General features: G+C 36.4%; 1 protein-coding gene across 1 annotated transcript in view; it reads right to left on the reverse strand.

Moving 5' to 3' along the window:
- Positions 1-22,017, reverse strand: part of KIF16B (kinesin family member 16B) — a gene marked incomplete at its 3' end in the record, with an annotated part of 105,740 nt that overhangs the window by 21,235 nt on the left and 62,488 nt on the right. Inside the window, exons 13-20 of the mRNA XM_079298951.1 lie at positions 16,233-16,352; positions 15,627-15,678; positions 14,295-14,432; positions 10,303-10,385; positions 10,033-10,121; positions 2,378-2,410; positions 1,994-2,047; positions 4-669 (exon numbers count right to left, since the gene is read on the reverse strand). Of these exons, the coding sequence (XP_079155077.1) occupies positions 4-669; positions 1,994-2,047; positions 2,378-2,410; positions 10,033-10,121; positions 10,303-10,385; positions 14,295-14,432; positions 15,627-15,678; positions 16,233-16,352 (1,235 nt within the window). The remainder of the gene's footprint in view (positions 1-3; positions 670-1,993; positions 2,048-2,377; positions 2,411-10,032; positions 10,122-10,302; positions 10,386-14,294; positions 14,433-15,626; positions 15,679-16,232; positions 16,353-22,017) is intronic.

Genomic DNA, 22,017 nt, shown 5'->3' on the forward strand with positions numbered 1-22,017 from the left:
AACTGTTCCAGCTGTTTCCTTTTAAACTCCACAAACTCATGCTGTGCTTTTTCTAACTCTTCATGGTTTTCATCACCTTCAGATCGTGCTTCCTTGACTTTCAAAAGAGATTCTCTGATCTCTTCAAGATCTCTTCTCTCTTCTTCTACTCTTTGCACATCCCCTCTCTTCAGGAGCTCTATCATCACCTGCTTCTCTCGAAGCTGTTCCTCTAGGTGAGCCACCAGCATCACCTGTTCTCTTTCCTGTTCTTCAAGTCTCTTTTTTTCTGATTCCAGCTTAAGATACTGTTCATCTTTTTCCTTTTTTAGTTTTTCTAGTTCACGAAAAATCTGCATTTTCTCTACTTTTTCATTATGATTAAGTTCTTGTAGTCGCTGCAACTCCTCTTTGACCCGGTCAAAAATTTCTTCCTGTTGCTTTTTCTTTTGAAGCTCTATCTCCTGTTGTTCCCGTAATCTCTCTTCTTCAAATTTTTCTTTTTCAGCCAGCAAATCCTTTAACCTGCTTTCAATGTGAACACTTCTTCGTTTCAGACTCTCCTCCTGTTTTCGTATTTGCAGCTGAACTATTTCTGTCTCTTTACGCTGTGACTCTACTTCCTGCTGCATTCTTACAAGTTCTGCTTTGTCAGATTTTTGTTTTTCTTCCATCTCCTCTATTTGTTTCCTACAGTAGAACATTTACATGAAGTTAAAAAGCCTTGGACTAAGATTTTTGACTATATATAACTTTATTTTTTTAATAGATTTTTTTTTGCTACAGCTTAAATCCTTCATTGCTTGGAAATTACTCAATGCATGAGACAAATCAAAAAGATATTCATAGAGTCTGTGTCAGTATTAAAAGCTGTGGATATATAAATTATAGCTGGACATGTTATACAGCACTTATGTGATTAAAAAATTAGACTGTATTAGTTCTTTCAAATCCCATAAAAATATTAAGAGAACATATCCATGTAGACAGTGCAGAGTAAATACGTATTTTTGTTTACATACATATAGTCTCATGCACAAAAACTTGTATAGAAGGACTTGATTAGCAATTTGCCTCACCAAATTTAAGCCAACAGATGAATTAAAGCAATGTTTATACTTTAGGTAACTCCAACTGAATTAGTGATAAACAGGATAACAAGATTTAAGACAAATTATTATGTCCTGTGTAATCACTCTTACTTGAGGGTTACCATTATCCCCATAATGCAAGTAGAGACAACCTGCAAGTTGACTGCTTATTTTGCCAGAAGAATTAAAGTACAAGCAAATCAACTTCTGCACAATCTGAGTTCAAATTCCACCAACATAATAAAAAAGGATAAATATCAGTTGCATTTGTTGCAACTATGTCACATTAGTTGCTGAACTGTACCTTCAGTGCTTCAGGATTTTTCTGAGTTTACTTCACTTAGTCCAACTGCATTAAGAGCTCTATCAAAATGGAGCACACCATCTAAAGCTGAGAAATGTTTTCAGACTGTGAATCTAATCAGTGCTGAGATCTGTAACGAGGCACAGCTATCACTTCCACGGTCCTAGCAGGTATGATGAGCCAAAAAAATCAACTCGGTTTGGCAGCTAGTAATAATGCTTTCTTTTGTATTCCATACCAACTTCCACATAATGTTCTGAAAAGCATGATTAGTATGCCCATTCCACATCACAGTTTGATGTAAAAGAAGCAGAATGTAACACTCGAGTTTCTCCTATCACAATTCAGTCCAAAGACGAGTAGACCATAAAAAGAGATATTAATTAAGAATGTAATTTGACATCTTTTAAAGTAAAACCATGAAAATTAAGAGCAAGGGTAATATATCTATACATTCTATCCTATCTAGAATTTCTTTGTTAAATATCAATTAGCTCCAATTCAGCTATTCCGGATCATCTTGCTGTGATTCCAAATTCATGATTTAAGAGTCTATAACTTGTATACTTGTATATATAGACATACATACACATATAAATACCACAGAGAACAATGTTACCTTTTACTTTCTAATTTTTCAAGCTCCTCTCGTTGCTGTCTCTCAAATTCCAACCTGATTAAAAAAACATAAAAAAAAGAATACAGCAAAAAGTTTGTTTTCTGAGTATCACAAAAATAGGAAGACATGATGTAATTTTCTGTCTGTTTTGATGACAAAGATACAAATGAAGTTTTTTAAGACTACTTTCTACAAGAACAGAAAATAGTTCCTTCATTAAGGTTACAAATTAGGTATCATGCTGACATGAGTATAAATAGAAAACAATTAATTTCTGGGGAATAAGTATTTTAAAAGTACAAGACATATAGATGTTAGCATAGCCTCTGTGAGTAAACTACATGCAGACATGGCAATCAATAAATAAAAATTTAATTTCTCTACCTTAGACAGATCGGTCCTTTTACAGGGAAAAAACTGCCATGGGAGGCAGGGGAAACAGAGTGATCAATTGAGAAAGGAATTGATAGAAAAAACATATTAGCAGTACAGAATACTTTAAAATCAACAGCACTTTGTTTTATTGGAGGTTAAACTGGTTAGATTCATAGAACATTTACCACATTACATCTCAGAAGAAGAATTCAAGTAATTATTCTTTCTAAACACATTTTTCAAATGCCAACGACAGCTACAGTAATTCTCTTCATCCTCTGGTTTATTAACTTAGCCACTTCTGAGAAGGGAAAGGGCTGCAAAACCAAAGTAGTATCTGCTCATAGTTCTGCCATTTTCTTCCAAGAAAAAGAAAAAAGTCCCAAATACTCCTCGGACGTAATCAGTGGGGTTGAAAAACCCAAAACAACACAGAACAAAATTCAAACCCATTCATTTAAAATATGTTGAGATTTTAATGTGTCTAGTTTGACAAAGTTCTGAATAAGAACAGGAGAGCATTTTATGTAATTTTTTAGCATCAGCTTTTATTACAGTAGTACGCAATTTCTTAATTTCAGTTGAAATGTTTATCTTTCATTTAAGGAACTTTTCAATACCAAATGCTAAAAAAGCAGAAAGAACCTATATATGGAATAAATTACTCAACCAAATACACACATATTCAATTATTTCAGGCTTGTTGCAGCATAAGGATATGCAGGTTAGACAAAAAGAATACATACAACAGAAAGAAACTGCCCTTGGAAATATGCAAATTGCATACTAATAATCTAACATTATAAAGCTATTGTAACAAACTGTGATTCCTTCATGTTCAAGAAGCATCTTTCTAATGGCAGCAATATGGGAGAATGACTACTTTCACAAATCCCAGATTTAATTTTTCCCTATTTCTCACAAATCCAATTCAAAAACTGTCTTCCACAAACCCTAAGCTATTAGCCAATATAGATTTTTATACCCAAATCCAGGCATTCAAGCTTTCATGTAACTGTCTCACCAAGAGTCCCATCACACTTGCATTAAACTAAGGTGGGCACTTCACAGCAAAAGGATAGATGGTGGTAACTTGTATTTTCAATTTGATCACAATTGCTGCAGCAGCAATGATGCAGAAATACACAAAGTGGATGCAAAATCCAAAGTGTTGAAAAGGAACAAGCAGTAATCTTGGAGGCTTTAAGGAAACAAAAACTTAATCCAGTAGTTAACACATGCTTTGGGTTTTCCTTCCCCCCTTTTTTTTTTATTACAGCTATACCTCAAACTTTCTCCCTTTGGCTGTGATCTGCAATCTGAAATTCATGGCTTTTAGGCTATCTCTTACCTAGGGCTTGGCTGATAAAATACCATAATTATTTCAGTCCAAAATAATATAGACCCTGCAGAATACAGCTCTGGCTTGTAGAAATGCAAGTTTCCTTTAAGTGCTATCAGATGTAGACCATCTTTGATCTACACAGTTGGGCTAGAACAATTGGCAAAGAACAATTTCACTGTATTCCCAGGCTTGGTTAAGCCACAATGAAGGAAAATGTTAGATCAGCTAGCATAACATGCAAAATTCAGAGCAAAACCTTTTGGTGTTTTGACTGGCCTATAAAACACAGAATTTGGCAGATTTTTTTTTTTTATAAGCATAAAAATGGTAACTAACTTTTGACTGAGATCTAATATAAAGAAAAAGAACCATCACAGCCATCAGTGTGGTATAAAAACAGATGAGTGAATAAAAATTCTGTGATCTTCTCTTAGAGGAACTGACCTCAAAATATTCAACAGTGGCTTTAGGACAATCAGTTTTATCTTAGACTGAAACCAAGCCAGAGGTGCCTAAAAAGTTGTTCAGGAAAAAAAGAGTGAATTGTGCAAAACTGGTTCTTTCTTCAGGGAAAATGTTTCTTTCCCAAAGCAAAATATTGATCACTACTACTCTAGTCAACAGCCTCCAAACACAACACTGTGGTGTTTTATAAATGCATGTTCAATGCATTTCAGACCACTAAATACTTCCACAAAGACAAAAGCTACTGCTACCTGGAGATGCCTAAGATGGTCTGAGTGCCAATGAAGGCTCTCCAGCAATGAGGTTACTCAGTGTCTCCATTCTCTAAGGTGCTCACACTGCAGCCTTTCTTCTGCAGCAGTAAGAATGATGCCAGTCTTCCTTAGCTGCCTACCTATTTTCTTAATATATTTAGGAACTCACCACTTTTGAGACCTCTGGAATATTTGCTTCAAAATCATTGTGGGCTCAAATTATTTCAGGACAGGAGAGCATCTGGGGAGGCAGGACAGGCCTAACTGGAGTTACCTTGCTTCTTTAAAAAGATACTACCCAAAAAAAAAACCAACTCAGCAGCACAAAAGAAAAAAACTAAAACCATATACGGCTGTAACAGATCACTGCCAGTTTAACAAAGTACATATGCAAGTCTGATGTTTTCATGTGTAGCCTATCCTAATAAAAATCTTTTTAACATAACCTCTACTCCCTTCATTCATGTGAGCACTACTGTGAATAGAAAAAGCATATTAGCTTGAAATTAAAAAGAAACACACAGATATTAAAGACCAGAATCTACTCTTTCTTCTTTTGTAGATCTACCACAAAGGAACTTAATCTGATCAGTGTTGAATTAAATAGACACCATTTTCCTGGAAAGTGTGTCATAACCAGTGATAACAGCAGTGTAGATAAGCTGCAGAGAAAGGAAGTCAGTTCCACTAGCACAGAACTATAGTAGCTTAATTTGCACAGCACAAAAGTGCAATCTGATACTGCATCTGTTTGGAAAGACTGAGAATTGCCAGGACTACAGAGATGTTACAACACCATTCAGGATGCCAATTAATGAGATTAATTAAAAAAAACCCAAAAAACAAATGAAACACCCCATACTAAACTGTCAAGAGACTGAAGTAGTCCATACTTGAAACACTGATACAAAGTTTTGCTCATTGTAACCAAAACTGTATAAATAAGCCACAACCAAAGCAGCCTTCCTGAATGTACTTGACAGAGAGTTTGGACTGTAAATTAAACCACTAAGATTAAGGCCACATCCATGGGACATTCACGTGGCAGGCAGCTGAGGGGGTGTCATAATCCATCAAAGACCCCCCCAAAAGTCATTCTTGAAGCTAACTCAGGAAAAGGCCTGAGTTTTCCTACCTAGCCTGAGCATATATTAACTCATTAGATTCTATGCTTTTTGTAGGGACCTTTACCACCAAGAAGACCAACTGGAGAGAAACAACAGAGCATCACTGGGATCCATGGAATGGTGATATTTTCCTTATTTTGTCTCTGTCAAGCCCTTTCTGTCCCAGCTATTCTATTTCTTTCTTTCTCTCTCTCTCTCTCTCTCTCTCTTTCATATTTACTGTCAAATAAAACCCATAATATTATCACTGGCATATGATCCTGTTTGCACCTTAATTCACACGGAGTTCTAAGAACTTTAATAACCAGATCATGATATAAACCCATGACAGACCCAAGACAAGGTTTCTCATCAGTAGTTTTACATTTACAGTATCATGTAGCTAACAAAAGGTCCACAAAATAAATCTTCTGCATAAATCTACATGCAAAATTCCATTTTATCCAACAAGCTTGTTATCTGAAGCAGGGTTCCATGACAACAGATTAAAGAAAAAGACTGGGAAGAAGTAGGACAAAGAATTTTGCACATTAAGCCAAAATTTTACGCAACAAGTTTGTTTCCCACATATGGGGAATCAACAGACAAAAAACCCACACACAAGAAAAGACCATCCATCTGAAAACTATTAAGGACAATGATGGTTTTCACATGGAAAAGATACACTAAGCAAGATCCATCATGCTGCTTTCACAACTGAAGGTAATACTCCACAGGCTCTTCTGCCAGTGACTGCTAAAGATGCTGGATCTTGCCAGAATCTTTATTGCAACTTACAAAAATTGCAAATTTAGCAACCTCTTTAGGTTGTTAATAATGAAACTGGAAGAAAAGGCTATATTAACAACAGGCAGGATGCTAGTCAGCTGCAAAAACTGCATAAAAAAAACCCAAAGGGCCAGCTACTGAATCTTGGACTGCACTGGTGGTCAGCAGTGTAATGTCATGTTGAGAGAAAGTGGTATTCCAATCTATTGTAGGAAAGGGCCATAGCATTGCTCCTGATAAAACAAACAAATAAACAATCCCCAACAAACTAGATTTCATGTAGGATATTATTTTCCATTCTGCACTTTTCCAGAATGCAAGATGCTCCACTCCATTTCTTGTGTACAATTACCCTGCCTTTGATAATCAGAGATATGATGATTTATTGTTTCATCCAAGCTGAACATAGTCACCACTAAGAAGAATAACCACTGTAGTACTTGCTTGGCAGTATTCTTAGCTGGAAGTAGAGAGTTTGGAGTCTGCCTTATTCAAAACATATTTAACTTACATTTATCCCAGCCCCCTGTTACCCTTAAAATAACACCTTCTGAACAATTATCTCTTTGTGACAAACTCACCACACAAACAGAAAAAATTCTGTGCTGTTTCCAGAGGAGATGTTAAAAAACAGCATTAGCATCAACATAAATAAAGTCGTCAGGGTACTCCAGCCTAAGCTGAAAAGCTGCTGTTGCCTAATTGCTGTCCATGAAGATGTATCAATTACAGAAAGAGCTTTCTTCTACCTACCTTTCCAGCAGTATAAAAGCAGACAGAACTAACATTTTGAGGTTCGGAGATTTTTGCACGATTGGTAGTTTTTGATGGGTTTCTTAATTGATTTTGTTTTTTGGATTTTTTGGGGTTTTTTTTTTTTGGGGGGGGGGAGGGGATATGTATGTGTTTTTTTTAAAATCACTGATAAAATCACTGATCTATTAGGACAACACTCATCTCCACACAGCATGAACCATGTATATTCTTAGGTGTGGTATCAATTATATGAAATGTGTGCTGGGCTGCATCCAAAGCAGCACGGGTAGTGATCCAGGGAGGTATCTCTGCTTGGGTGAGACCCTACCTGGAATACTGTGCCCAGTTCTGAGGTCCCAGCACATCAAGGACATGGAAATGCTGAAGAATGTCCAGTTGAGGGCCACAAAGATGCTCAGAGGGCTGGGCACCTCTTCCATGCAGACAGGGAGAGAACTAGGGTTGTTCAGCCTGGGGAAAAGAAGGCTCAGGGAGAGCTCACTTCAACCCTTTCAGTACTTGATTGGGGATGGGAGAGATTTTACAGCAGAGCTGCTGCAATAGGACAAGGAGTAAAGATGTTACACTGAAAGAAAGTAGATTCAGAATAAATTTAAAGAAGTTTTTTACAATGAAGGTGGTACAAATTAGAATTACCCAGAGAGGTGGTGGATGGCCTGTGCCTGGAAACATTCAAGGTCAGGCTGGATGAGCAACCTGATCTAGCCAAAGATGTCCCTGCTCATGGCAGGGGAGGTTGGAACTCGGTGACTTTCAAAGATCCCTTCCTATCACATTTAGGTAAAACCTTACAAAAGAAAGGCCTTACAAAACATGGTTCTTGTTACTCTGGCTACGTGTAGCTAACAGCTAGCCTGATAAATTCCCATGAGAAAGGAATTGTAACAGTGAAGAGTCAGCTTGTATATCAATCTATTCCTGTGGGAACAGATTGCACCTGTGAGAAGAAAGACTTACCCATGAGAAACTGGTCTTTACCCAGGAGAGAAGTATGTAAACATGGCTAGAGAAGAATGTTTTGATGGACATGTACACTAAGCATTACCATATAAACATGAGCTGCGTGCAATAAAGATTCAGTATGGTGCACAAAAAAACAGGTGTCTCTGCTTCTGCTGTGACACCTTCCAACCCAAATGATTTTATGATTCAGAAGCTTCCTCACTCAGAAAAACATATGCATGTTACAGCAAGTACAGAACAGCTTCAGATAGGTTTTACTGCTCATAAACAAGTGACCTGGCCTTCCTTATGCAGTATGAGCCTTAAGCAAAATCCTTTATTGTGTTCACAAATTAAGCAGGAAAAAATATACAGTCCTCCAGGGCAGTTCATAAATATTAACTGAATCCAGACTAGGGGGAGAATATCAATAATTAACCCTCTGTTTATAGTTTTTAGTTTAATAAAACACGATCATAAAGTGTTCAGGAATTTTATGAGTATTTCACCTAATCTTCTCAAGCAAGAGTACTCTTATAATCACACCCAAAAAAGGAAAATTCACAAAAAGTGTTAAATGGGAAAAATGGCAATGTATCAAAAAATTGCTACATACACTGACAACCTAATAATAATATCCCTACTGTTTGATTTTCAGAAAAGAATAGCAAGATGATAAGGAAAAAAATAAGAAGAAGAATGTGCAATCTACTCCATCAGAGACAATCAAGTAACCCTGCAGACTCTCTTTTTAAAAATTTATTTTTAAATTAAGTAAGTTTTACAGGAAAAATCCCTCTTGTAAGGCAGGGATTTGGCATTATCTGAAGACAATTAGACTGCTTCAGCTGGGAAATAATTTTAAAGCACAACTTCAACTGGGCCTTGTCCACACCATTATATTTTCCAGTAAATCTGAGAGACTAGTGAGGCAATGCTGAAACAATCTGTCCCACTCTATACTGACTGCAGAGTTAAGGTTGGTGCTATCCAATATAATGCAAGTATTCATAACAATATTACAGCACAGTAACATTATCAATCAGGGAAAACCCCAGGATAGCTCACCAATAACCAGAGGTAACAACAGCCAGGAACTTTCCCCAACTCACGGAAAACAAAATACTAGCAAATATCACTGAAAATTTCTAGATTAAATTATTTCAAAAGCTGAAGAAATAGAAAAGTATACTTATACTGTGCTTTGTTTAAATCTTCTTTATTATCCCTATCTGAAAACAGAATATAATTTATTAGCAACCAGCTCACCATCATGAGATCTCTGGTAAGTAGCTCAGTAGCAAAAGAGTAACATCACATTTGAAGTAGTGTTACTAAACACACTCCCTGTATTTCAAACATCATTTAACTAAAAATCATCATTACCACCTGTCCAGTCTTTCTAAATTCTAAAGGATAAAGAGAGATTCCCAAGTAAAACTTGGAAATAAAGCTGCATTATCCAAGGATATAATTCAATTTAAAGCAAATTTTTTAAAAGCACATAGGTGGTCAAATTGCCTCATCTCATACTCAAAACACAGGCCCTCGCTATGGAAAAAAAAATTAGAACAAAACACCATCAGTTCTCAGTAAGTTGCTTTAGGAACAGTGGAAAATCACAAAAAACAGCTTTTCTACCATAAGCATACTCTGTCATTGTAACTGCATAATAAAACTTTCTTCCATATTTTAATTCTGCCACTTACTCAGAGGTACTAGCAGAGAACACAAGACATTAATTTCTCAGCCTTTTTATGCTTATATTGATATTATATGAACTCAAAAAAATCTTAATTTTCAGTTCAAAATGCATTTTCCTCAGGAAAAATAGTTAACTTGTAATTCTGAAGAAAATACAAACATAAAATTTGCCATGTCATTATTTTGCTGAACTGCTTTAGTCATAATGCTTCTGCAACATTTCAAACAGCTAAAATGAAGAATGATTTGAATTATAACAACAGTATTTTAGAATATACTCACCCTGGATTATAAAGCATAACTGCTGACAGATTGTCACAAGATTTAGAAAGATCAGTCATAGACAAACTGAAGGAAGACAGCAGCCCACTCTAACAACAGATCACAAAATGAAAGCATTAGACAAGTCTTAAAAACTCTTACTTTGATGAAACATTAACTAAAGTACATGAAGTAAATTTAAAAAGGTATCATGCAATAATAAAGGCATGTCTATAGTAGAAATAAAATTGTGAAAAGGTTTAAATTTACCAAACACTGATTTAGTCTCACCTTTCTTTTTTCCCTTAGCTTAGCAGCTTCTTTAGGGTGATTAAAGCGAAACATGTTGGTTCTTCCAAGTAATATAACAGCACCTGATGAAAAAACCACACACCACTAATAGACGAGATTCTGCAGCTGAAAGTATCATATAATTTTTCAGACATGCAACACATAAGTAAAGACTTCCATTAAGCAAGAACAGAATGAAAATGAATTCTGACAAGTGTATAACCATGCACAGCCACAGCTGCCTTAACTGATGCATACAATGGATTCCTTCCTCTTCCTACTTAAACAAAAACAAAACCCACACATGTCCACACACTGCATGAATGACTGACTCAAGGTCAGTCATGTTCATGGAGCTCAGTTAAAGAATAAACATAGGGAGAGGAAGCAGTTGCCCCAATTTGATCCATATACTCTTCAACAGAGATACTTTGGAAGCCACCAGCAGATGCAGATTTAACAGGAACACCCATAAACATGACTGAGAACAAACTTGTCCATCTACTACTGATCGCTGGTCAGTTTCAAATCCAGCCACCCTAAAAGCTCCAGATTTCCATTATTTTTACCTTAACATTTTCTTCTCCATGTGGAACACTGGAGTTTACTGTCATTCAAAACAGCATTATTAGACTTTACTACTCGACAGCTACTTTCTGAGGGAAGAACCATGAATAATTCATATTGCTCAATGCACATCTATCACTGTATTTAATCAGTTAATTAATATATTTAAAAAAAAAGGTCACAAATAGAGAGATTCTGAGCAATTCTTATAATATTTTAAAGACAATGGTACCAAGATTAATACCTCCCTACTAAGAAGTATATTGTCAGTGATGTCTCACTACTGTCTTAACATGGAGAAATTCAGCACCTCAGAATCAAGCATTTATCTGTCAGTCAGTACAAAGCAATTTTAGAAAGTAAAAGTATAAAAAACTGTACTTAAACTCATCACTACAAATTCTTACCACCTGATAATGACATTATGTCCTTAGCAAGGAATGCTTCTCTTAAAATCAGCTTAATCAACTCAAATTAGGTGATCTAGTCTTAGCAAATAAATGGCAAAAAGCATCACAATCACTTCTTGCTTTCTACATAACACCTTAATTTTGACTCACATTTGCAGTTTGCCTTATTAAAATCTCAAAAAGAATTACCTTTCATAAATTTGTATGAAAGTCCTTCAGTTACTTTCAAGCAAAGATAAAAATAATTAATTGCAAACACTGACCACTTCACTAGATGGAAGCAACGTCAATAAATTAATTAAATTTTCAGAATTAATAGTTACAGAAATGTGCCCCTAACTTCATGAATTTCAAGGAAGACAGGAGGGAGAGACTTAACAGGAAACACATGAGAATCATTCTTAAATGATGGGTCATTCAAAGAACTCTTAGATTTCTCTTTTAAGTACAGAAGGGTTGACAGTTTGGCCCAAAACCCTGAAAACTTGTTCTAAGGTGAGGATATATTTAAAGAAACCCATAGAAGGAGGTGGCAATTAATTACTATGCCTCTGATTATTTTTAAACTTCATGATGGTCTAAAAATTTAACACGTTTTTAAATGAGCAGCTATTAATGCTGAACGGAAACATTTAAATATATCAGCAGTTAATCAACATTACCTAAAAGGGGGTATGTAAGGACCCTGGCAATTCATGCTGTCAGACTAAATGCTAACACAGCTGGGATAAATGGATTGCATGAGTCCTTAAACTAGTGATTTAATCAGTTTGCACACTTAATGTCATGGTTGCCACCTTCCTCTCTGACTTACACACACAAAACGTCACCTTAGGCAGTTGTTTTTTTACAACTTAGCAACTCTAGCAACCCTTTCCCCTTTGAGTTGCAAATTTTTGTCTGAAGAAATTAGTGAGGGAAAAAAGTCATATTTCCACTTATAGCAGTACAAAAATCAAGTACTAATATGCATCTGAAAGAGGGAAATAGCATCCAAACTCCTCCTTTCTTGTGAGGCACACTGAATATTTTCTGCTGTAAAATGGAGAGGGATAAAGATGATTCATCACAACTCAACTTTAATTGTTTACAGTGTTATTTGCTATTAATGTCAACGTTTCTGTTGATAAGAATTTGCGCATTAGATTTATTCAAACTAGGACCAAGGGGGTTGGGCTTTTTCTTTTTTCCCCATCTGTAGTAGAAACAAGCACATATGCCTCTCATTCTGCATGAAGAAATAGGCACTCTAAAAGAAAATAGTCAATTCCATCTCTCTACACCAAAACTCCTCGCTTTCTGCTAGCAGCCTTTATAGAAGTATTTGTTAGAGTTCAGAAAGCTTCTTTACTCTCAACTGTCCCAGCTGCTTTTTAATTTCCAGATTTTAAAGCTTTTACATTAAAATTTTAATTCTCTAAACTTCCTAAGGGTTAGCCTCTCCATTTTTGTCATTTCCTACAGCTGCAGCAAACAGATACTCCAGCTCAATCTCCTGCTGTACAAGAGAATTTGGCAGTAGTATTAAGTAGGACCAACCTGAAACTTGGGGAGAGGGACAAGGATGTCTCTGACACTATTTTAGTCCTGTAGAGGTCTATGTTCTTTTCCTTAACATTACAGCAATATGGCATGGAGTCCACTTTGTGCAAAAACAAACAATCAAAGGGTAACTATCAAGTCATAACCAAGATTATGAAGTTGCTGGGGTTTAGGATTTTTTCTTTTGTCTCTTTCTCTTAAAAGAATTTTCTCCCATTTTGTTGCTAAGAAAACATAACGAGCAGTACTCAGGAGAGACAAAAGAAGTTAAGCTGGGGAAGGAGGGCACTGGCTGCGCTTCTCTTCTCTGAGGGTTTCTCTTGGAGGGGCAGAGATACCAAAGAATTTTGCTGGGGAAAAGGGGATTGAGTGCAGCTCCTGGCTCTCTCAGCTTCACAGGAAAATGGTGGAGCTGGTGTTTGGGGGGGAATGGGGGGGGAGGGTAAATTTGTTGTCCCCGCCAGAGCCCAGCCCTGCCCGGTTTCTCCTGCTGTGGGTGAGCCTTTGCTCCTGAGAGCAGCCACTGAACCAGGACCTTACGGGCACCCTGCCTCACTTGAAAAGGACCCTTACCATCTCTTTGGGTGCTTCAGGGGAAAAGACTGGGGCTCAAGGTGCATCTTTCCACCTGTGTGTGGCAGAAGAGCCTCACCGCCGAAGCCCAGATCCGCTGCTTTCTGCTGCCGCCTTGGGCTATTTCACTGCTCTCTAACCCACACCACCTGCCTGCCGGGACACCCCATGGTCTCTGTTACAGCTGTGGAGTTTCTGCTACCTCTTGCTGGCTACCCCAGGTGAGCTCACCCCGCCATTACAGCCGCTGCTCTGAGGTTCCTGCTGCAGCTCATTTCTGCTCCTCAGCCCATCCGCCATTACCGTGAGGGAGAGGCAGCCGAACCCGTGCCACAGCGCCCCCTGCTGGAACAGGGGAATCACAGCACCTGCCCTGCCTGGCCGGGAGCCACCGGCGCCCACTGCCGGCTGTGCCCGGAACTGCACCAAGGGGAAGGAACTTCGAAGATTGGAAAGAGACTTCATTGGGGTTTCTGCTCTTGTTGTTGTTAACATTGCTGTTGTTTGTTTGCCTTGTTATACATACACATACCAGCAAAAAATTCTGTTTCCCATATCTTTACCTGAAAGCCCCTTGGTTTCAAGTTATAATAATTCAGAGGGAAGGGAGTCAATTTCTCCATTCTAAGCAGGTTCCTGCCTTCCTTGGCAGACACCTGTCTTTCAAACCAAGACAGAAGTGGTTGAAATTAATAACGAATTCTCTTTTCACCACATGGCAATTCTATGGCAACATAAACACCATGGGTTTTTCCTGATGGTTTCGGATTGTAGTTGAGAAGACATGAAATTAAAACTCATTAAACAATAATCCCCTTATATATGTGCAGATTGTTTTCAGTGTTCTGCCAGGAAGACGCCAAGACGCTGCCTGAAAACTGACATTAGCCTAGGTAGTACCTTGGTTGAGGTGTGTGGGCTCTGTAATCTGAATACCATTCACAGAACACTGTGCTCCATTCAGTGGGATGAGGTTCACAGTACCATTGAGATTTTCAAAGACGCAATGCTCACTTTCCAGATCAAGGCCATGAAGAACTAAACACAAAGGAATAAGATAATATAATTAGACTCCACACAATCAGTAAGATTAAAATGCTAATAATAATTTATTAAGAACACACTGCACTACACATCAGAGAGTATATTTTTTGGTCTGTTCTGGACAGTGTCTTTTTCCCTCCTTTATCACATCCTGCATGCCTAAATATTTATTGTTTTATTCTAGTGGAAAGTGTGCTGGGTTGGTTTCACATTTGTTTGGGGTTTTTTTGCATGTGTGATGCTCTTTAGTCCTGTGTTGCCTGGCTGGCAAATGCTCCTTTCTTTCCAATAAAAACCAGAAAAGTACAGTTCACATATTTGTAGAACGAGATTCTTTGACCAGTTCCTGGAGGAAATACTGAAAACTTGCAGACTTTAAGGCAAACACACTTAAATCTGAAAAGACAGGATATAACATGCTATTGTAGACACAAAGATGGCTGAAGTAAAGTTCTTATGTCCTTTGACATTCAGAGCTTTTATCAGTCAGTTATGTTACTTTCCATTTTTTCCTCAAATAATGTGTGATTATGTATACTGTTCAATAACACAACGCTTCACAAGTTTGGCAGTTTCATGGAATTTATTAGAGTAATTTAAATCCAGGGAACTTTTGACCCATGAAAATATACCAAACTAAATTGTGTGACTCCCTGATTCTCACCCAAGAATTAAAGTATGCAGTTTACTTAATGAAACTGCCTTCCAGGAACTTACACAAAGCTTATGCAATAGAACTTATCAGTTATTTGCATTGGTAAGAAATCAATAGGAAAACCAGTAGATTTGTACCAAATTTTTACATAATTTTTTAAAACTCAAATCTGAAGTTCTAAGACTATCTTACATATAATAGTATAACAATGCTGTCATTATACAAAGGTTAAGAGAATGGTTTTGCAGTAATTGCAACAAGTGCTATATGAAAAAGAACAGTACTTTTACAGGATGTTGCTTCAAGAAAAATAATAAATAAATTGGTAACAAGTATGTGAATATACTCAAAGGCCACAAGCTATGCCAGAAGTCATGCTCTTTGAAGCAAATCCCATGCAATTCAGCTTTCAGATTTTCTAAAAATTAAAATATACAGAAAAACTAACTTAAAAGGGAAAAAAACATATGAAGCTTAGTTCATATATTAGGATACTGGAAACAGAAAGAATAAAAAAATGCCAATTTCCATACCAATATCCTGCTCTGTTATAGCATCTTCTCGGCCAACATATGTTTGGCCCTCCTAATTAAGAGAGAAACACACATTATTTCAAGTTGGAATCTCCTTATTTCCCCCACAAGAATATAATTTATCCTTTCACCTTCTCAGGGTAACCTGAATGAAATATATATTTAAACATACATGAAAAAAAAGGAATCATGTAGCATTTTCAGAATGCTTTCACAGTCTTTATTTTACAATATTGTAAGCAAATTCAAGTTTCTACTGTCCAATGCAGAACCACCTTTGCAGTTTTGAAAAAATCTAGATTTACATTTTAAGTCAAGCTTTATAATTACATGAATAACAAACCAATATACACAGATAAAAATATGAAGCACCTATATCTGGTTAACCAGTTGACTCTCAGGATAAACCTAAACAGGTATTTTAATTTCCTCATTTACAACCTCTTAAGAGCTTTTCTTACTACAGCAGAGAAGCAAAAAGAGCTTTTCTTGCCATAGTAATGTAATGAGCACTATACATAGATAGCAAATCAATACTACAATTTTTCTACTGAAAAAAAAATCACAAGGCATATAAAGGGTAGAGAAACACAGACATGTACTTACCTTCAAGTGGTACAAGATGATACCAGTACTAAGAAGATCATCATCAATGCCAATGAGATGAGGCAGCTCAGAATCTAACACAACACCTATCCCTTCTTTCCTCAGAGCCAAAGTTTGTTCCTATACAGGACAAAAGCCTATTTATTAGGATATGTAAGAATACCCCTCTCCCTTCTCTTTCTAAACCACATTTAATGTAACTTCTTCTCTGTCATATCACACAAAAGCACAATTTTTCAGAATTTTTTTATTTTACGTTTAAAATGTGACTTTTTTACTTTTGTTAAGCATTCCAGGCTTGCTGTTGAGGAAATCTGTGAAGGTGTTATTTGAAGGAAACCAGACAAACAGCTGAATTATACCAGAGAACGAACATCCATCAGGAGTGTAACAGAGCAAGGTTGCCTAAAAGAAAGCTATATGCCACCTTTCACAAAGGTAAGGAGAATTTCAAATTCCTCAGCATTCAGCACAGCTAAAGAACAGAAAACTGAAAACTTTTCAACAGTCCTTTAAATAAGCTGAACTTTGCATAATAAAAACCCCAGACTCCTGATAATTCAGTAAACCTGAAGAGCTGAAATACCATGCAATATAAGAGAAGCACTCCCAGTAGTAAGTAAGAGATATTCACAGCACAGAATTTAAATCCTTCAAAATGCCTTTGAGCCACTTTTTACAGTAATCCATAGGCTGAAGCATCATTCAGCAGGACTTCAAATGGGAGATTTCAGCCTTGGATAAAGGAATATATAGTGTAGTACACAACAGTCGAGACAATAAATAAAAAGTAATTATAGCTTTGAAATAAGTTTTAGTATTTTAAAAGTTCGATTTTCAAGTTGAAATAGAATTCTGTCGTCTTCTAGGCCTGGAAGATAACTACAATACAGATTGTGAATGTGCACACATACACAGACACGCACACACACAATCTTTCAAAACAAATGAGTTTTTCTATGTAAAAGAACTAAGTCCTGGCAATTGATGAAGCAGAGGCAATGTCAGCAAGTATTCCTGTGTATTACAAGGAGCACACTTTTCTCCTGGTGTTAACAAAAATGGAAAATAAGTTTTCTGACAGCTGTGTGACTGCTCCTTTTCCAAGTTATTAAATGCCTTCTCCAGACCCAAAAAGATACCACATTGTTTGTCAGAAAATACAATACACAGATTGCGACACGTATTTTCCCAAGTACAGCAACTTGCATATCAGTGATTGAGAGATGGGACTCCACAAGGTGCTGATGCTGAAGTCAATTTATTGATTACATAGATCAGTATATATAGTGTTACAGCTTTGGGTAAAATTCTTTATTGCCTAGGCAATAACCACGTTACATAACAACATCCATGCACCTGCAGTCTTGTATGATTTCTTTTAGACAAGGCACATCCTCCGTTTTGCCTTATCCTTTCTCATTGATGCTCCCAAGGTTTCTGGTCCACCAGGCTACAGAATGTCCACATCCATCAACTCTGCAGAACTTTCTGCTCTACTGCCCAACTGCCCCCCTATACTTGCAAGTCTAAAGAAGAAAGCAGATGTAAAATCTGATTTCTCTGCAGAAAAAAAATGTTGTCAATATTGAAACTGTCTAAAAATTCCAATATAAATATTCCAATACATCTGGGCAAGATGAGATGATGATACAACATATAAGAAACAAAACAAAACTAGGAAACGTTACTCTGATCATGGATGAATTAAAAAGTTCTCCAGCATTCAGAAAGAAAAAAATAAGCCGTGATTCATGTGCAGCTCAGACATTCACAATGCACTAAGATGTTTGTTTATATTTTAGAAGTCACATCATAAACCTAAAAATACAGCTTAATTAATTGTTCAAGTGAAAAAACAATTTCAGTCAAAAATATCTATGACATATTAGATATTTACTGAGTAGCATCCACTGTTATACATAATTTATAATGTTCCCATATGGCAAGAATGAAGACAAGACCCTGAAGACCAGTGACTGGTTACTGCTAGAACCTTCAGCCCAGTGGAACTGATAAAATAGTAAAAGCTGAGTATTTTTCCACAATTTTTTTGAGGAAATTTTGCACAAGAAAGCATTTGCCAATGTCCCTGACAGAGGAAAAAAAATAAACCTCCCAGGAGACAAAAAAATTATCACTGGGTGAGAAAAACAGCTCACAAATAATTAAGAATAAAGAAACAGTATGATTCGTTATTTTCCAGTCTTTCAATATTCAACACATTCTCACTATAATATGAAATAAATCATGTATAATTGTGATTTTAAACAGATGGATTGCTTTTTTATTCAGATCCAAAATGAAAGAACATAAATTAATTGAGTTTTTAGAGTTGTATTTTGTAAACGACTACCATTCACACACAAAATGCATCGTGTTAATGGAAATTTTAGAAGAAATGCAGCAGACAGTAGCTGTGATTAACTATATTTTTTAGTTTAATACAGGTTGTAAAAAACTTTTATCTGCGATACAATTTACTAAAACAACCTGAATTTTAATCAGATACGTGGAGTAACTCCTGAACTTTAATTGCTTGGCTTAAAATTTAATTCCACATTCAAAAGCTTCTTCAAGGATGCCTCCAAAAGCCAAAGAGTGCACTTTTGCCTCAAAATGAAATCACAGAAAAATCACCAACAATAAATCTTTATTGCTTAGTTCTCTAACAGTAAGTGTAAGGAAAAAAAAAGGCCCATAAAGAAGTAGCCAAAGTGCACCTCTTTCATACTCAACAGCATAGGAAGAATGTTTCTGAAGAGCAACAGACCTCCTTTGAAATAAATTGAAGGTCTGTAAGTTATTACAAGGAAAAATTATGGGGTTTAATCTACTCTTTGATTCAGTTCCATTTGTGTCACATAATTTTAAGTAGGGAATCCACAACTCAAATTACAAGAGTATGAAAGGTCACTGTCCCTATTAAAAATTACTAATTCAGAAAATTTTATTAAAATATTGAGATGTAGTTGAAAAAGCTGAATGTACCCATATACCCACATGCTTCTTAGCTTGAATTATCCTTGAACAGAAAAGTGTATACATACTCCCTCAGAATTTAAGATGTGTTCTTAAGCTGTGGAAAATCAAGCAAGTCAAGTACTATCCACTAAGGAGCACTTCAGTTGGTACAAGTAGCTACTGTGCTAGGAGCAGAAAAAGGTTGTCTTCTTTGGGAGCTGCTAGATAAAATGGACTCACTTGAAGAGTGGAAACTCAGAAAGTAATTCTGAGACAGAATACAAAATACCATCTCTTTAAGTCAAAGTTAAAGGGATTATATTGTATATTTAAATTCTCACTTCTTTGAATTCAGCTCTGACTCAGCTATCAGAAATATCCTGATACAGTAAACTCATTTACATTTATATAGAGAGATATAAAAGCTTTTGTGAAAACTAATTTTTCCTCTACTGTTCTTCTTCTGTACTGATGTGTTAAGTTTACTCTATTAACTGATACTGTGGCACCTCGAAACAGAGATATGATCTGGTAGCTAAAGAACAAATCCGTCAAGTGACTTGAGCTGAAAAGTTCATCATCATCACATACAACTATCCATTATAAAGACCACCACTGTGACACACAGGATGTTTTTAAAGGGATCTCTTTAAATGCACACACAAAAATAGAAGCATGTAGTTTTAATTTTTTTTGATCAACAAGATACTGAATTAAATTAAAAAAGAAAGTAGGTCCAAAAAGCATTTCTAACATTCCTTTACCAATCTAACGCAGAGGAAAACATTATGCTGCTATTGTCCCAGCATTAATTAAAGAGTACATGCAATTAGTGCACTGCAGTGAACAAAACCTCTCAGGGCAGTTCAATTTTTGTCACACTTTCCAATGCAAAAGTGCAATTCCTTTATTTAAATATTGAACAGAGAGCTTCTGGCACACAGTCCAGAGAATACACTGCACATACACTTTCAGGAAAACATGACAATTTACTTGGCCAGCATGATGTTCAGATTTCTACATTCAAATTATGAAAAAATCCTGCATGATACCAAATTTTAAAAATTATGTGCAAAAATATGCAATGGCAAAAGTCTTGACATTAATATTTAACCAGGCTATGTATGACAAAATTCTTAGGCTAACAGGTACTTTGGGTGCATTTGATTTTATTGAAAATATGCTATTATATCCTGAGTTCACTAAAATGCCTGACTATACTCAATGGCCCAGCACTAACATTAAGTCCTCTATAAAATGTATAGATGGAAGCAGCACACAAGTGAATTCTTAATTCTTAACTGGCTTTCCTCCTGGCATGTATTCAAAACACTTTTCATTCTTTTCAATCACTGGAAACAAATGTTTCATTCCTAGAAAAAAAGATTTTCCAGAGTGTTCAGAATTCAAATATTCCTGAAAAAGTTGATTTCCAAACCCAGCAGATACATGGCATTAAAGAGACTATGCAAACAGAGAGAGGAAATAGGGTGAAGCAGCCTCAGCTGGTCATGCCTAATCACCATGGGTAAAAATCCAAAACTTCTCTCACTGAAGTAAGAAATATATTCACCATCACAGGACTATAGAAGATTAGGTGACTTAAAATCACAGTTCCACTGCAGAGGTTCTGGACAAACACAGGAAGATGAGGACTCAACTGCTTGATTACAGCAAAGAATACACGGCAATATAGGCAAACCCACTTCAAACCCTGTTCATACCGGTGTGCTCTCAGAGGGCTACAATGTTTGAGTTTCCAGAAAAAGACAAAATGAGACAAAAATGTGGGCAGGACTGTGATGAATGTGCAAAAAACCCAGGGGGGCAAATTCCCAAACAAGCAGTGCTCATTTGATGTTTCTTATGTGAGGAAATAGTAAAGAAAATTGATCGTCAGCAGTTCAAAACCAAAAAACACAACCTCTTGTTGTTAAATGCAAGGACACTGCAGACACCAATAATTGCCATGGCTGCAAGGAATTTCCTGGAAATAAGGTGAGAAAAGGAGAAGAGGTACTTGTGGACAAAGCCACAGGATATCCATCACCTGGGTGATGTTAGGGGTTCCCTAACTTCAAGAATCACTGACACAGAAAGCACAGGGTGTTTTCTGGAGAAGGATTGTTACCTGCTTGCCAGTTTTATACTCCAAAATTGAGTGCAGCTGAATAAACCATAACTCACCTACATGGAGCTTATTCCCATCATTTGAGTGGCATAGTCCAAATGCAGGCTTTGAATGGATTAAAAACAGCAGGATATGAGAGGAATATACTGCAGACAGACCTCTGTTTATGTTTACATAAATTATCTAAATAATTCTAGATATAATTCTTCTCAAAATGCTACATAAACAGATTGAATACTCCTCTGAATTTTCAACTGCATTGCATGCTAATTATTGTATTTATAAAGATGACAGTTAACTACTGAAGGTGCATTCACAGTATTAAGAGGCAAATGTAGCAAAAAATTAGTAAAGCTGTCTGTAAGCCCCACAAAACACAAGAAAGCTGATTTGAATGGTTCTGTAATTAAAGAAAACTTGAGGAATTTCTACCTCTGCATGAAACGCCAGCAACATTTTTCCTACCTGAGGAGAATCAACTGAAAAGTGACCTCCTGTGTCACAAGAACTGTACCCAAACACCATAACAAGTAATCTTACAGATTACACTCAAGCTCTTATCCATTATATAATGTAAAATTATTTCAAACATTTGGTTTGAACTTGGTAATAGCCAGTTTATACTCATGAACTTTGCATCACTATTGACATTCAGCTGAAATAATAATTTTCCTTCTCCAGCCTTTATTC

Source organism: Erithacus rubecula (assembly GCF_903797595.1).
Source record: "Erithacus rubecula genome assembly, chromosome: 2".
In the NCBI taxonomy this organism is placed as follows: Eukaryota; Metazoa; Chordata; class Aves; order Passeriformes; family Muscicapidae; genus Erithacus; species Erithacus rubecula.